General features: G+C 36.6%; 1 protein-coding gene across 2 annotated transcripts; it reads right to left on the bottom strand.

Annotated features, from left to right (window-relative positions):
* Positions 1–2,068: 2,068 nt before the first annotated feature.
* LOC100002141 (uncharacterized) lies at positions 2,069–15,229 on the bottom strand. 2 transcript variants are annotated; one of them, XM_017353220.4, is made up of 6 exons: positions 14,984–15,229; positions 12,198–12,527; positions 9,747–10,040; positions 9,086–9,319; positions 8,846–8,937; positions 2,069–2,913 (listed from the first exon to the last, which is right to left on the bottom strand). In XM_017353220.4, the coding sequence occupies exons 1-6, from the start codon at positions 15,030–15,032 to the stop codon at positions 2,872–2,874; spliced, it is 1,041 nt and encodes a 346-aa protein (XP_017208709.2). In that variant the 5' UTR covers positions 15,033–15,229; the 3' UTR covers positions 2,069–2,871. The 2 variants fall into 2 exon arrangements, with proteins under 2 accessions (XP_017208709.2, XP_068072504.1); XM_068216403.2 differs by having other exon boundaries at positions 9,086–9,226; positions 14,984–15,132.
* Between the last annotated feature and the right edge of the window lie 1,595 nt (positions 15,230–16,824).

Genomic DNA, 16,824 nt, shown 5'->3' with positions numbered 1-16,824 from the left:
AACAATGCTCATAAAGATGCACACGGGTTAAATGATTTCATCTTTACAAACCAACCTCATCTGTCACCTTAATATCAAACATAGGCTGACTAAAGTGTGATATTATCGATATCATCATCAGTGGAAACTTCTCAGAAATACTTTGCATATTAAGTGAAACATCGCACTTCTGATCAGGAGTGTGACTTCATTAGTTTGCAAACTGTGAACATGCAAGGGAAGCAAACAATATTCAGCTAAACCTTAAACTTATTTTCTATATTAAAGAGTGCTGTGTGCTGTATTTCACACTCACATTATAAGACGGCACAGTGATATTTATTATGGTTTTTTTTTATTTTGGAAAAATGTAAACATTTATAAAACATTCATAAACTTCTGCATGTTATTAAGTTAAAGTTTTTCGGGTAAAGAGGAAGTGAGATTGTGAAAATTTTTACACAAACACACTGGCAGTAACACACTTTCCATGTTAACACGCTAATACATGCAAACACTATTGCACATTAACCACAACGTCCAGTAAAAGCCACAGTCTCAAGCTGTTTGTCCTGCTAGCATCCACCCAAACCACATTTCTTTCCAGATCGAAAAACAAGGCCTTGTGCAACACTAAACACATCTGTTTGCTGCTAATATATCATAGAAATATATATATATATATATATATATATATATATATATATATATATATATATATATATATATATATATATATATATATATATATATATATATATTATTCGCCCCTGTTTATTTTTCCCCAATTTCTGCTTAATGGAGAGATGACCTTTTTCAACACATTTGTAATCATAATAGTTTTAATAACTCATCTCTAATAATTGATTTATTTTATCTTTGCCATGATGACAGTAAATAATATTTGACTAAATATTTAAGACACTTCTATAAAGTGACATTTAAAGGGTTAACTATGTTAATTACGTTAACTAGGCAGGTTACAGTAATTAGGCAAGTTATTGTATAACGATGTTTTTTTCTGTGGACTATTGAAAAAAATATAGCTTAAAGGGGCTAATAAAGAGGTTTTTAAAAAATTAAACACTGCTTATATTCTTGTCAAAATAAAACAAATAAGACTTTCTCCAGAAGAAAAAATATTATTAGACATACTGTAAAAATTTCCTTGCTCTGTTAAACATCTTTTGGAAAATATGTTTAAAAAATAATAAAATCAAAGGGGGGCTAATAATTCTGACTGTATACATAATAAAAATTGCATGTTCTGGAGATTTTATTGCTCATTTTTTTATGCGTGGTTTTAATTTACATTTGCACCAACAGATAAATAACATTAATATTTTCATTATAAATACCCTTTGAAAGTAGCTCTACAGATAATGCATGCTTCTACATTACGAATGAAAGCAGTCGTTGACAGAAATAGCCTATGTACAGTTTCAGGAAATTAAAAGTAGTTAAGTATTTTTAGTATTTAAATAGAAATGAAGAGCGCAATTAAAGGAAGTGAAAAAACTATGAAAGGCAAAATAACCCCCCCCCCCCACCCGGCTAAAAATAAATGCTGAAGGTGAATATGTGAGTCGTTCCCGTGTGAACGCTAACAGTAGTCACAGTATGGGGCAAAATTAAGTTTTATATTGTATGATACTATATTATATTATATCACATTATGTTGTTTTTTTTATATATGTATTAGTTTTAGCAAAGCAAGGGACATCAGGTTTTGACTAAAACCCACCAGTCAACTTTATCAAATGAAATGAGTGTAGTTAACTCAAAATGTACTGAAAGTTAATTCTACTCACTTGAAAAGAGTTTTGAACTCAGTGTTAATTAAATACCTCTTTACTTCAACTTAGAGTAAGTTCACAGTACTCGTGTGGATTAGTTTAACTCAAATGGTTTGTAGCAATCGGTTTCCTCAAACGGTTTAAATTGACTCATTGGGTTTTGCAGTACTCAGTTGGTTTGAGTTCTCTTCATTTATTTTATTGTGCTCAAATTGCTTCGTTTACTCAAATGGAGTAAGTTCACGGTACTCATTAGGATTAGTTTTTGAACTTGAATGGTTTGCGTTACCTCAACTTTTTGGGTTTTACCGTGTATTTATTTATTTTTTTTTTGGTAAATACATATGTAGCAATTACGTTTATTCCCACTTGTATATTATTTCTGTATGATCTGTTTAGACCCCAGTAATGGTTGTGTTTAGGGCTTGTCTTTCAGTATTATATTTTCTAAAAATCTTATTTTTTGTAGGATTCACATCAAAATAATTCAGCATTTTTAATAGCTGTGGTTATTATAGTTCTTATGAGATTGATTGGTGTAGCATACTTGAAAATACTGATAATTAATTATGCATTAAATTAATTTAGGCTTGACTTTGATAATGAATATTTTGAATAATTTACAGTTGTCTTTTTTTTTTTTTCCTTAAACATCTGTGCCCCAAAATGAATTTTGTTCATGCCATTTATTTTCTTTTTCGGCTTAGTCCCTTTATTAATCTGGGGTCACCATAGCGTAATGAACTGCCACATGTTTTACACAGTGGATACCCTTCCAGCCACACCCAGCACTGGGAAACACCCACACACTTTTACACACACTCTATGGCCAATTTAACTCACACATTTCACCATGTCTTTGGACTTTGGGGGAAACCGGAGCACCCAGAGGAAACCCACGAACAAGGGGGAAAATGCAACCAAAATAAATGTTTTAAATGTAAATACATGTAACCGAGTCCGAGTGACTATCAGTGATGCTTTTTAAAAGTTTCTTTTTAAACCTACAAATCAAACATCACTTTTGCACATTTAATAGTTTTGTTGCCATTTCTGTTTTTTAAGCGTTAATGCAAACATTACTGACTGTTGATCATCAGCGTCTTGTAACGATGCCTGCATACACCACCTCATCCTCCTGTCGGAAAAACACAAGACACAAAGAGATGCATGGAAAAGAGTCAACCATGAGTAATGTCTAGACTAGTTCAGAATGTTAAATAAAAACTATTATTCAAATTTTTAAAGTACTACATGAAGCATAGAAAGTATGCAAAGAGCACTTCCTTTATAAGCTGCCACACAGATCAGCTCATCGTGATCCAATGAAGCACGATAAATTTCCTTGTTTTTTGCATGTCATTTAAATGGCACAATGTAGGACTGAACATAATTTTAATTTAGGTCTGAAATCTTCAGCATGAAACTTAAGGTGAAAGATGAAAATGGAGAGTTGCCAGCTCCTTCTGGTTTAGGGTTGTCAAAAGTTTCAACTTTGGTACCAGTTGGTACCCATTCAACCAACCACAATGAGCCAAATTATTGTACATGAATCCACAATGTGCACACAAACAAGCAAGCAGCCCAAATACATAAAATTACAACACATGATTAAAACACAAAGAAAATAAGGGTGTATTGACCTTTGTAATGTCTCCATAGTAGGAGAGTTGAGGACTGTTGAGCTCATTCTTAAACACCACCAATTGGCCGTTGTGTTTATGTGCTCAACAGATAAGAAAGTTATTAGCCACGAAGGTCGTCAGTTCACAGCTGTCCCACTATTATTCACTGGGCTGGGCTCCTTCCATCCTCTGGCTCAGACTTTGCATACCAGTTGAATTTTTTTACGCCCTTCAATCGCTAACTTCCCTCTATCTTGTTGACTTGGATGTATGTCATTGATTAAGCTTTACAAGTGTCCACTGATGGCGGAACATCTAATGCCCTAAACTCTTAAGCACTTAGAAGCTACACTGTCACATTGCATTCTGGGACATATGTTCTGAAGTAGACATATTACCACATTTGCTTCCTCAGTCAAATTTAAGTGGTCCAGGGTATGTCCACGTAAGATTACCTCATTCACTTCATAGAGCTAATTAAGGTGCACAATATACTGACACTGTTAAAGAATGAAGCTGTTGTATTTTATGAACACACAAAATTATTCTCATAGCTTCATAATATTTTAATTGAAGGTAATGGAGGAGAGGGGAACTTAGATTTCATCTAAAATATAGGTCTTAAACTGGATTCCTGGAGGGCTGCAGCTCCAGAGTTTTGCTCCAACCCTAATCAAACACAGCTGATCCAAATAATCATGGTCTTCAAGATTACTGGAGACTCTTAAGCAGGTGTGAGTTGGAAGTGGTTGGAGCTAAACTGTGCAGAGCTGCGGACCTCCAGGAATTGAGTTTGAGACCATTGATCTAAAACATCTTAAATTGTGTGCTGAAGATGAATGATAGTCTCAAGGGTTGGAAACAGCATAAGTGTGATTAATTAATAATAGAAGTTTCATAAACCAACTCTTTAACTTCCTGTGTTTGTTCCAGTTCATTGCCGGCATAAGGTTTGAGATACATTACACACTTATATGTCTCTACATATGGACAATGCAAGCATGGTATATTCACACAGAGACAATTGCCTCCTCGCCAAATAGAGTGAGAATGCAGGAAAGCATATATTTGTACTTTACTTTGTTTCCATTTGACCTTTCTCCTGAGCTTCCTTGTCTTCTTTCGCTCTAGTCACCACTCAGCTCACACAGAAGGGTCATATCAAAGTATAAGAATGTTCTGTATCAATGCAATTGAATTAATATATCACGTTTGATATCATTTGAAATAACTTGACTGCAAGGGTCTTGTTGCTTCAGAGATAAACAATCAAAATAATATTTATTACTTCAGGGGTCTTTTGGCCCACTTATTTATTCAAATTACCATTTGTTGAAAGAAAGTAGAAGAAAGTCTTATCTAACATTCCACTCTATGCAAATTTCCTTTGTTGTTTCTCACATCCCTTCCTGAAGGAGATGTCGTGCTCTGAGAATTTAAGGAAAAGTTTCAAGAGGTTCAGGAAGCTCAAGGCAGGATTCTGTAACTAGGTCAGCCCATGAAATGAGGCATTCATGCTCCATATTATATAAAATATTGAAGTCCAGTATGCTATATCCTTGCAGTATCGAAAAATTTCATTGAATATTTATATTCTTCAAGGTTTAGAATTTAGAAGTTAGAATTTCCAGTATTGTGACAACTCTACTGGCTAATGACCAAGACAGATATGTTTGTGATTAAGAGATCATTTGGCCAGTACAAGACTTTGTTGCAGGAATCCTAATGAGCGAGTATAATATACAGAAACGAGAATAAATAAAATAATCAAACATCATTTACTGATGTTGAAGGAAATCTCCTCAACCACCAACAGTCTGCAGCTTTCTCCTGGATGACAAGACGGCAGCCATATTGCGCGAACACTACACACAAACTAATTGGTGGAGCGGAGGCAGAGTAATCAAGCAAATTATGGGAATGGTTAGGAGACCATGATTGACAAGAGGCCAGTGGGCTAATTTAAAGCAAGACATAATCTTCAGCCTTGTGCTCGTCAACATTCTCACCTGAGTTAACAATACGATTATTGAAATGATCTCAGCAGGTCCTTTAATGACAGCAATGAAATGCAGTGGAACGTTTTTTTCAGCATTAAGTTAATTTTCATGTCAAAAAAGGAGTATGCAATGCACCTAATCACTCTTCATAACATTCTGGAGTATATGTAAATTGCTTTTATAAATCTTAAGGAGCAACTTTTCCAATATTTTCGTCATTCTCAACTTTTGGCCACGACTGGACACTGGAAAGATCGTATATTCAGTAAACTTTCATCCACCAGTAGACACCAACATTGGACTGACTGGGTGGACCTTTTTACAGGTTTAAGTTTTTTTGTTTATTTATACACTAGATCAAAACTCCACTTCTGATGTTTCCTGTCAGTATCACAGCCCAGCCAAGAATATACCTGAGCTAGAGGGACAGAGAGCCGAGAAATTTCACAGTACCCTAAATACCTTATATGTGTGAATTGTATTCTGAGTAAAAACAAGAGGAGGTGAAACTGCATGTATGAAAGCAAGACCATGGACACAGAGGCAGAGGTTTGTGTAGAGACTGTTGTTTGTCTGTAAGCCTCTCGTTTTTATTGTCTGACAATAAATCCCCTTTTTAAAATCAAGACCCTCTGACTCGACTGCTGATAGAAAGGCGAGAAACAAAACACAACAGTCTCAACCTCAAAACCTGTCTCCACCTTGGTCCTCCGACCCATTGGCTCTATAGATACTTTAACATGGCATGGTACGATCAAGTGGCAACCCTCCACTCTATAGGCAAGAACTATAGCTACTTAACTGCTGTGGAAATGAAAACCGAGCCAAACAAATTCAAACTGAAGTGAGCCAAACCATCTCAAAGTAGCGCTGCAGTAGAAAAGAAGCTTGTGCTCCTTTGTCTTTACTGTCACCCATACTCCAACTGGCTTCAGTGGGCTCTCTCAAACCTCTGGGTCCAACTTTGTTGATTGTCGTCCCACCTCCTCTTTGGGATTCTACTTCTTCAGCTTCCTCTTTTTGATTTATCCCTCTAACATGGAACTGAGCTGATTTGACCCTAAGTTTGTGCAAAAACTTTGTGTTCTTAATCATAATCTTGTCAGCATAACTGATCTCATGTCACACCAAGGTTTTTTTTCAATCACTAAGCTTCAGTGTACTTCCCATTTTGTCAACCATCTGTGCTGCAGGGTTTTTCCACAGAGTTGACTTTAACATTCTTACTTCTTTTTGCTGACATTTAAACTTTTGAGGCATACCATACTTTGTATGCTTTTACAGAATCACGCAGAGTTTCTTGTGGGATTTCACTAGAAAACTACATATTTTGTAATTTTACATACATATTTACATATAATTTCTAGGGCTGTCAATTGATTAAAAAATTAACTAATTAATCACACTTTTTTGTAATTAATCATGAATAATCATGAAACACCATATTTATTACAGAAATAAAGACACAGGCATGTAAGGGCCATTTGAATTTCAAAACAATCAATGCCAATAACAAACAAAATGATTTCCATATTGGATCCTAAGTGGACAACAAAAAAACAAAAAAAATCCAAAATACTGGCATTGTAAATATGGAAAATGGAAAAAATGTGGCCAAGGGGTACATCAAAATCACGTACTAAAGACTACAGATTTCTTACAGGGACTTTGATTACATCATCTCTATTCATTTAATTCTAAACAGCTTTGAGGGATACGGAAAACGCAAAGACTATAGAATACATATAGAATGTCTTAAAGAGACTTCTTTGGACAGTCAGCGATGTCATGCATTTGCTCTACTAAGAAATGCACACACAGACAGACAATGCATGCAGTACAGCGCACCCTATTAGCGTAACATCATCTGACATTTGTTGCAGAGTACATTTACATGGACACCAATACTCTGATTTTATAATAAAGATAAAACTCAGATTAAGAGTCGACCATGTTAGCAGCAATTTTGGATTACCTTAAAGCAGGGGTCTCGAACTCAATTTACCTGGGGGCCGTAGGAGGCAAAGTCTGGGTGAGGCTGGGCCGCATAAGGGATTTCACAAAAAAAAAGTCCTCAAATGTCATTATTAACAGTTTTAATTATTTCTTCTGAACATGAAGTGTCCTGAACATTAAGAGAACATTGAGTGAAGATTATGAACAGTTCTTCTGAACATGGCATCTTTTGCCTACTTGCTGCCAGAGACTTGACAGCGCTTCTTCTCACAAATCTGAACCACATTTGGCTTTAGAGCGGAAGCAGTTGAGACCCTCAGTATGGCTTGAAGATGATCATCATTAAGTCTAGACCTGTACTTTGACTTATTGAAGTTCAAGGTGGAGAATAACTTCTCACACAGAAAAAAGTGGGGGAACTCACTCAACTTCCATTCCCTCACCTATAAAAAAGGCGTATATATGTATAAATAAAACACCCCCACCCCACTCCAGTCACATCAGTCTGTGCCAGTCTGTATCTACCTATAATATATATAAGATGCAGGCTGTAGCTAGGTAGGTGGCAGGCTGCAGATAGGTAGCTAAATGTCAGGCAGGGGCAGGAACAGCTTACCTTGGTTCTGGCCGGCGCGAGTTCCCTCCTAAAACTTCCCGCCCGTCACAGCGTCTAACAAAGGGGCGGGGTGCGTGGTGACGTCACCGGCATCCCCGCCCCTTTGTTTACATGGCGGGCGGGGAATGCCAGTGGCCGCTGTGTACGGATAGAATCAGCGGAGCGGGGAGCGCTCTCTCTCCCCGCTCCGCTGATTCTGTCAGTGTACAGCGGTCGGCGCGGGCCACAAAATATTGCACTCAGGGCCGCAAATGGCCCGCGGGCCGCGAGTTTGAGACCCCTGCCTTAAAGCATCACGCGAGCATCACACATTTAGAAGTTTTTCTTTCCGTTCGCCATGCGGTATCAAATTCCATTAAAACAGCAATCTTCACATTTGCATCCAAAAATCGTCATGGAGCATGAACAATATGTTGCTGAATGAAAGTGAACTGCTGAACTGCAGTTAAGGTCAAAAGATTAAAAATGAAACACTCAAAATTACATGAAACTCTGGAGGAAACGTTGGATATAGCCTGGTGATGCGACATTAATTGTTTTATACTGAAACTTTCCTTCTAAAAGCGCTTCCATGGTCTTATCTATATTTCTTTGCACGCGAAACACAAGTCGGCCACAACAGGAAATAAAAAAAACTGCAACTGTGTTATTGGTGTAAAATTTTTTAAACGTGTTAAACATTTTAAATTAATCGCATACGTTAACTTGCTAATTTTGACAGCCCTAATAATTTCACACACACATCTACATATTTTGCATTTAATAGCTATATTTCAGGTATTATTATGGAAGGAAGAAAAAGAAATCACAGGACAAAAACATCAGATTTGCTAATAAGAGTAAGACACAGATCCTGGTCATAAATGATCTTACCGATCTTTGTGCATTTTTTTTGTAGAACGTCGGAGCAGCGTAAGTGACCTCATCATCACGGTGATCATCACGAATCTGTTTCTGAACTGGTTCTACAATAATAACAGAAGGATTGAAACAATAAACCTAGATTTGTATCTTTGTAAAATGCTTTGTTGTTTAAGGTATATCGTATTTAAATTCTTATGTTTTATGAATTCAGGTTTGTTTACAAATCTGTTAGCATGCGGTAACACTTGCCTTTCTGATCAGTTTTTTTGCTATTCTTGCAGATCCAGATGATCCCGACTATTGTAATACTGATCAGAGATCCAGCAGCAGCAGCAGCAGAAATCAGGATGAGCTGAGAGTTTGGAGAAGATGTAGTTGGAGATGAAGTTCCTGAGGTACGATTAGAAGGAGTAGTTGAAGGAGGCCGTGGTGAAGGGTGTAAGGAAGAATGTAAAGGAGTCTGTGGGTCTGGTGTTGAAGTGGCTAAAGACAAACAGTGAGTGACAGTATATATCTGAAAAAACACTATTAAAGCAGCAGCTCGATTGAACCAAGTCTAAGCAGCTATGCAACTGAAGATCTGTGTGAAGATTCAATGGTACCTAAAGACTGTACTTTACTGAACTGATTGCTGTTATTGCTGTCATTTATTTAAGTCTTTGGGTAAAAGTTTGATGATTCAATGTGCATGTTAAATATGGCTCATATGCTGATTCTTTATCATGATATGCAGGAACTGAAATGCTTTAAAGCATTTGTCTTACCAGATTTGTATAAAATATTTAGCCACTGAATAATTTCAATTTCTGTAATTTTTATATCATTTATTTAAATATACATTGTCTGTATGAGACTTGAATTAACAATTTTGCAGTGAAAATATGCTACAAAATGGTATATTTTTTTATACCTGGACATGGCTGACATAGTGTTTTGATGTCCAGATGTGTGGTCTGGTTGCTGATGGTGTTGTTGATCACACAGCTGTAGGTGTTGTTATCCTGATATTCCACCTCCAGAGGTAGAGTGAGACTGATGCTGAGATCAGACACACTGATGCTGGACAATACACTGTTTCCTTTGTACCAGGAGAGACTCACAGCGCTCACATTCACCACTGAACACAACATTGAACAATTAGACTGCACTGATGAAGATGAGGAGGAAGAACAGTCTCTGATGAGGACAGGAACAGGCAGATGAGCTGGAAATGTCAGAGAATAGAGAAAATGATACTTACAGTTGGATACATATTTCTTAAATTTCTTTCTAAATAGTTTATCATATAATTCCTGTAGCCTCTTTTCACACTTTTCAATTTCACCCTGTATGACTTTACTTCTTTTGAGAAACACAAAACCAACTGTTTAGCAGAACACTCAGGTTCCAGATTTAAGATTTTAATAGTTGATTTACATTCACACATCTACCAAATATCTTCATCCAAAGGATTTCTATTACAATTTACCTACTTATAAATCTGTTGTTTGTAACCTATTAATCATGAGCAGTAAAATAAATATTTAAACTTTTACATGTGGTGTGAATAAGGTCTAATATCTAAATTTAAATGTCCAATTTTATATCAAATACCAAATATTCAAATCATGCCTGTTATAATCACCAGCAGTGTTGCTCGTGCAGGCTGCCGAAGAACACTTTCTGTCATTCAAAGTAACTACATATCCCATCATGCACAGCACTCACACACCAGTTTCAGCTCACCCTATGATCACACACACACATGCACAGCTGCAGTTTATCTATACCAGGGGTCTCAAACTCAATTTACCTGGGGCTGCTGGAGGCAGAGTCTGAGTGAGGCTGGGTCGCATCAGGTTTTCCACAATAAATTAATTACATTATTAATTATGAATCTTATTTTGTTTAATAAAAATAAAGATATTTGCGAAGATTGGATTTTTTTAAACACAAAATAAAATGAAAAATTAAACAAATAAAAAATAAGTAAGGAACAAATCAATCAGTAAAAAGTATAATAATAACTATAATTAGATTTACTGTTATCTGCGGTGCTGTTGTTACAGGTAAAAGAAGCAACACTGTGTTATTGTCATTTGTTTTGAATCCTTTTACATCATATAGAAATATATGTAATGTTTATTGTGTGAGGCAATGCAAATACAATGCAGGTAGAGCGATGCAAATGGCCGACAGATGACTACATTAGGCTGCATTGAGTTCCTTATTTTTCTTTTATCTCGCCGCAGACGCATCACCGTGATTTCTTTTCTGCTCACTGCACGCAAAACAATGACCACCAACCAATGAAAGTGATTGTAAACACAAGAAAGATGATTGGTTGAAACTGTTGTTTAGGACCAATAGTTAAACGTGAATGTTGTATTAACTAGCGCATAAATAACGTCATGCATGTGCACAAACACAGCATTCACAGCTCTCTCTCTCTCTCTCTCTCTCTCTCTCTCTCTCTCTCTCTCTCTCACTCTCACTCACTCACTTACACACACATGCGGGTATTCACTGCACACAAGTTAATGCCAAATCGATTAAAATAATTACCGGAAAGAAAAATATAAATATCTGACATTTCCCGGAATAGGATTCTGCAAGGTTCTGCTCAAATTAAGCACTGATTTATATACATTTATCTATGTATAATGTCCTGCTAGGCAGCAAGTTACATAAAAAAATAAATAAAATTGTTTTAAAGTGTTGTGAATGAAGTGCGCTGGGACGAATGTCTGTGTGTGCCCAATAGAAATGAGGCAGCTAGCAGGCATGGGAAAAAAACACTCCATGGCGCCGCAGCTGTAACTTTTACTCGTTGGGAAATGTTTATCTGCCTGCGTCAAGACCAGCCGATGTCCCGCCCCCATATACCATATACCCTACTGTGATTGGTGGGTTCAGTCAGCTCTGCAAACAAAACTGTAAAGTGCAATCTGTGGGCTGCAGGTTTAAGACCCTTGATCTATACTGATTACTTGTACTTTATAGAGACCAAACACACACTCATCCAGGACTGAGCCTGGATGTTTTCACCAATGTTTTCATTGTGGTTAGCATTACAAAGCATTTCCCTGCCTAGTTTAGCTGTGTTTTACTTGTTTATGTTTGCCACCTGCCTCGACCAATTACCTTTTACACTGACCACACTCCTTGTATTATCTTCATGCTGCCATTTGCTCCTTTATTGAACATTGCCTGCCTGGCCACTCTAATTAAAAGCTGCATTTGGATCCAACCTTTGTTGTCACCCATGTCAAATTATTACAATGCCATAAAGACACAGAAATGTTTTTAATGCCAAGCTCATTTTTTCAATACACTTAAATACTCATCAGACAGGGTAAACAGACCTGTAATTGAGACTCACCGTATACAGTAACACTGAAGTTGAGTGTGGTTGGTTTTTTCTTGCCGCTGATGGATATTTGATAAACTCCAGAGTCTGCTATTCTGGTGTTCATGATGGTCAGAGATCCAGTCTGATTATCCAGCTTCAGTCTGTTTCTGAATCCCACAGCATCACCATCAGATGTGGAGGAGATTGCAGCATCTGTATCCACTTCAGCTATCTGAGTTTTTTTAGGTCCAAACAGCCACGTCACCACATCTTCTTCCTGTAGTTCAGCAACACCAGACTCCAGAGTGACTGAATCTCCCTCCATCACTGACTTCACTTCACCTGAGTCAGCAAACACACCTGAACAACACACAGTGGCAGATCAGTTTCTATCTACTGTAATTGAACACATCAACATTTCTGGTTAGGATTGTTATTTGTATACTGGCCAACATAGAGTAAATAAGTACACCCTCTTTATTATTTTTATCCATTTCTTGGGGAATAGGGACAAACAAACAAATAAATGTCTCACCGTGGTATCATTTAAAAAAATGAAATATTTTAATTAAGAAAAATAGTTTTTATATTGATTGTAATTATGATTTTTTTCTTCAATACAGTCCTTCAGAAATCATTATATTATTATAACTTGCTGTTCTATTATGATCAATTTTTACAGTGGGTAGCATGTTTCCCTCACAGCATAAAGGTCGCTGGCTCGAGCCTCGGGTTTCTATGTGAAGTTTGCATGTTCTCCCAGTGTTGGCGTGGGTTTCCTCAGGGTGCTCCAGTTTCCCCCACAGTCCAAACACATGCGCTATAGGTGAATTGGGTAAGCTAAATTGTCCATAGTGTATGTTTGTGGATGATTCCCAGTGATGGCAGAAAGTAAGTTGTCGGTTCTTTCCCCTGTGGCGACCCCAGATTAATAAAGGGACTAAGTCGAAAAGAAAATGAATGGATGAATTACTGGAACTCAATCAGCAAGTATTCTTATAATGATCCATTTTCTTTTTACTTCATAGTTTTGTGAAAACTCTCTGTGATAGGTTTTAGCTTTTAGGAATCTTTAATGAAAATAATAGTATTTATCATTTTATTTTTTTTACATAAATGTTCACTTCGAGAGAAGAGAAGTGTGTGAAATTGGAAGCTGATATAAAAAATGAAAAAAAATTGCCAGCAGTGCATCCATAGCAAACACCTAAGTGGTTTACTTCTTGCTAGAGAAAAAAACATTCACAGCAATTACTTTACTAATCCTGGGTCACCACAGCAGAATGAACCGCCAACTCATCCAGTACATGCCTTTACGTAGCAGATGCCCTTCCAGGTGCAACCCATCTTTGGGAAACATCCATACACCCATTCACACACATACACTAAACTGGAAAGCACCCAGAGGAAACCCACACGAACGAGTGGAGAATATGCACGCCTCACACAAAAACGCCAACTCGAACCAGCGACCTTCTTGCTGTGAGGCGACTGCACTACCTACTGCGTCACCATTGTCTTATTGTTTAGAACAAAAAGAGAATTTTAAATTAATTGACTTTCAACGAGACATATGCTTTGTACCAGGTTATATCAAATTGTTCTCGTGGAGAAAATATTGTTTATGGCAAATTATTTATTTTCTATTGGGTCAAGTTATATAATTTAGACGTGAATCATTACCATTTTTTTAATTGGATGATTTAAAGCTTTTTTTTGGGCTCCTCGAGTGAATTTCCCTCTCAAGTCTGCATTGACGCATCCTCAATATAAAAAACACAACTTTTTGCGCATTTTCCGTTCTTGCGGTTTTGAGGTTTGAAAATGAACTTTGGCAGTTGATGATGACAATACACAAGATCGCAGAAGAGCGTATATTGAGAAACAGCCTGTGTCTGTGGCTTCCTCCTGAGACTGCTGCCCCAACATGTTTTGAATTGACTCTGAATCGACAGTCAAAAGGTTACAACTTTTCAAGTTTTCGTAAATCGCAAGCTCTGTGATTGGTCATCGTGGTAGCATTGATGAGTGTGGGAGGGGCTGAGTGGAGCAAGCCCGTGGCTCGAGTGTTTAACAAGTGTCGAGTCCGTGGAGGAGCTCTTTCTGGATACTTTGTTCTGTGTTTACCTTATGATTAAAGTTTGCCGGTTCCCACATTTTATTTTTATAGTAAGTAGCATTACAAGTATTTCTGGTGTAAACAAAACACTTGCAAAGAAACATGACACAGAAGAGCATAGAAACCCAACTGTCAGCAAGTGTTTCAGAAGTGTTATTGCAGAGCAACACAAACAAAACGCAGAAGTATAAATGCACGAGTACTGCAAGGCATGCACTGTGGGTTACGGTGATTACTCAACGCAGAAGTTTAACTCAGCTTTTAACAAAATGAGAAATTATATTTATGTTTTATGTTTCTTTAGTGATTCTGCTTACACCTACTTGTATTTCATTAATTATTGCTCTGTATCCCAGTGTTTCATTAGTTCGTGGATGAGTCTGGTACATTTATGCTTTTTCACCATCTCTGTTTTGTTTCCTACACACACCCATGATATCACTGTTTCCACAGAAATATGAAGCAGAATGGATTTGATCATTAATAATACACAAAAGCTGACATGTTCATTTAATATTCCCCTGAGGCAGCTGGAAATTACACTTAAAATTATATTAAAAAAATATATTTTTAAATCATTTATTCTTTATAAAGAAACTTATGAGCTTCATGTGCTTATTCTATTTTAAAGCATAAAACCCTGAATCTAGACAAGGTCATACAGTTGTATCAAACCATAAATGCATTTATAACTTACCAGTCAGAAGCCAAAAAGACAAACTCATAAAAACAAACAGCTGAAACATTTTCTTCAACAGTTTAGCAGTCTGTAATCCGCTGAGGATGGTTGCGAAACTGTTACGGTCTGTTGAAAAGTGTTTGACTGTGTGATGCACTACAGTGCGTCTCTGTTGGGGGTGGGACTCTACTTTCTCTTAAATAAACAAAATTGCAGTATTTTTGTATTGCTTTGTGCCATTGCATTCATGATGTTGTATTGATTAACGCTCACTCATTTGCTTCAACTAGATTAATTAGATTAATTAAATAAATTATAGCACTTTTATAAAATATATTATATTATATTAATTATAGAAATTATTTACTTATTTTAAAAATAAGGTGAAAAGACAAATATGGTAGAAATAAGGAACAAGAGTAAATTAACTTTTACAACTTAAAGAACAATGGAGTATGCACAATTAATGCAGTTTGTAAAATGGCAGTGTATTTCTGCATTTAAAGGGATTCTATTATGCTTTTTTAACTTTTTGAATGTTAGTTGGTGTGCTGTTTGTATCTTTGTGGACAAAAAAATCCTTATTCAAGAACTACAAGAAACAGCTTACAAGCATTTGGACTACTAGCATTTGATTGACTATTTTTCTTATTTTCATTAGTCATCAAAATACTTATGATTTATCTCTCAACAAAGAAAAAGTATCTAAGAGAGAAAAAAATAAACACAACATCTGTCATTAAAAATTCCAAGTCGAACATCTTTCCTGGACAGCTGGGATGGGCAAATCACCTTTACACCAGGGAATAAAGCAGGAAAAATCATTAGTGCATTTTTGTTTTAAAATAAAAATGATCCTCGTGCTTGTAAAACTGTGGTCACCAAGGCATAGATCATCAGTGTCCACAAGACCCAATAGAGGGCACCCCAGCCATGTGCTCACTTCACTAGCCATCTGAATAACTACTAATCTCAAGATGGCCGTCGTCATTCAGCAGCCTGCTCTGAAGATGTTTGTCATCATTTAGCCGCTATCCCACTAAAACCCAAAATGGCTGCCACCAGTCTACCATTGTCAAGATGGCCACAATCATGAGATCTTGATTGAGATCATGATCTCTATGAATGGTCATCACCGCTTGAGCTACAACCACCACCAGAACTCCTGCTTACAGAGCTATCAATGCCACCACCTGATTTTTCCAAGAGTGGCAACCCGCCATCAGAGCTATAGCTCCCAAAGCTGTTGATGCTGCAGCGCTAATTCGCTTGATTTTGCGTGGTGAATGTGACGTCATCGCTGTGTTTAATCATCGTGCAACATGATTTTGGTTGGCGGAGTGCACAAAATTTGATAAGACTCGAGCTATTAATTTGAATATGAAACACTTTAAAGAGATTTTGTATGAAACAGGTACGACTGTACAGACACCTTTATGATCTGTCCTTGCGTGTTCATCATAGAGATAACCAGTTGATCAATAATTCTTGGCTAGAAATTGCGACAGCCTTGGGAAAGAAGGAACCTTTTTGGGAAATTGAAAAAATCTGAAAAATAAGTTTTTGTCAAAACCAAAAAGACAGGCCATGCAAAAGTGGAGACCCAGGTGATTTTAATATTACAGAATATGTTTTTCCACCATTTATAGGTTTAACACTGATGTAAATATTAAAATTTTTAATTAAAAACAATTTAATATTTACAACCTAAAATAAAGTAACAAATTTTTTCTTTGATAACTAGAGAGGAATATTTGAACCCATCGTTTACAGTATAGTAGAAGACAAAAACTAGCCAGACAGTAATGTGTCAATTGTTGAGTGGGCTAAACAAAAAAACGTTACGTCAGTATTTTTAG

Source organism: Danio rerio, chromosome 22, assembly GCF_049306965.1.
Source record: "Danio rerio strain Tuebingen ecotype United States chromosome 22, GRCz12tu, whole genome shotgun sequence".
NCBI classification, from domain to species: Eukaryota; Metazoa; Chordata; class Actinopteri; order Cypriniformes; family Danionidae; genus Danio; species Danio rerio.
This window is presented reverse-complemented; position numbering and strand designations above follow the sequence as displayed.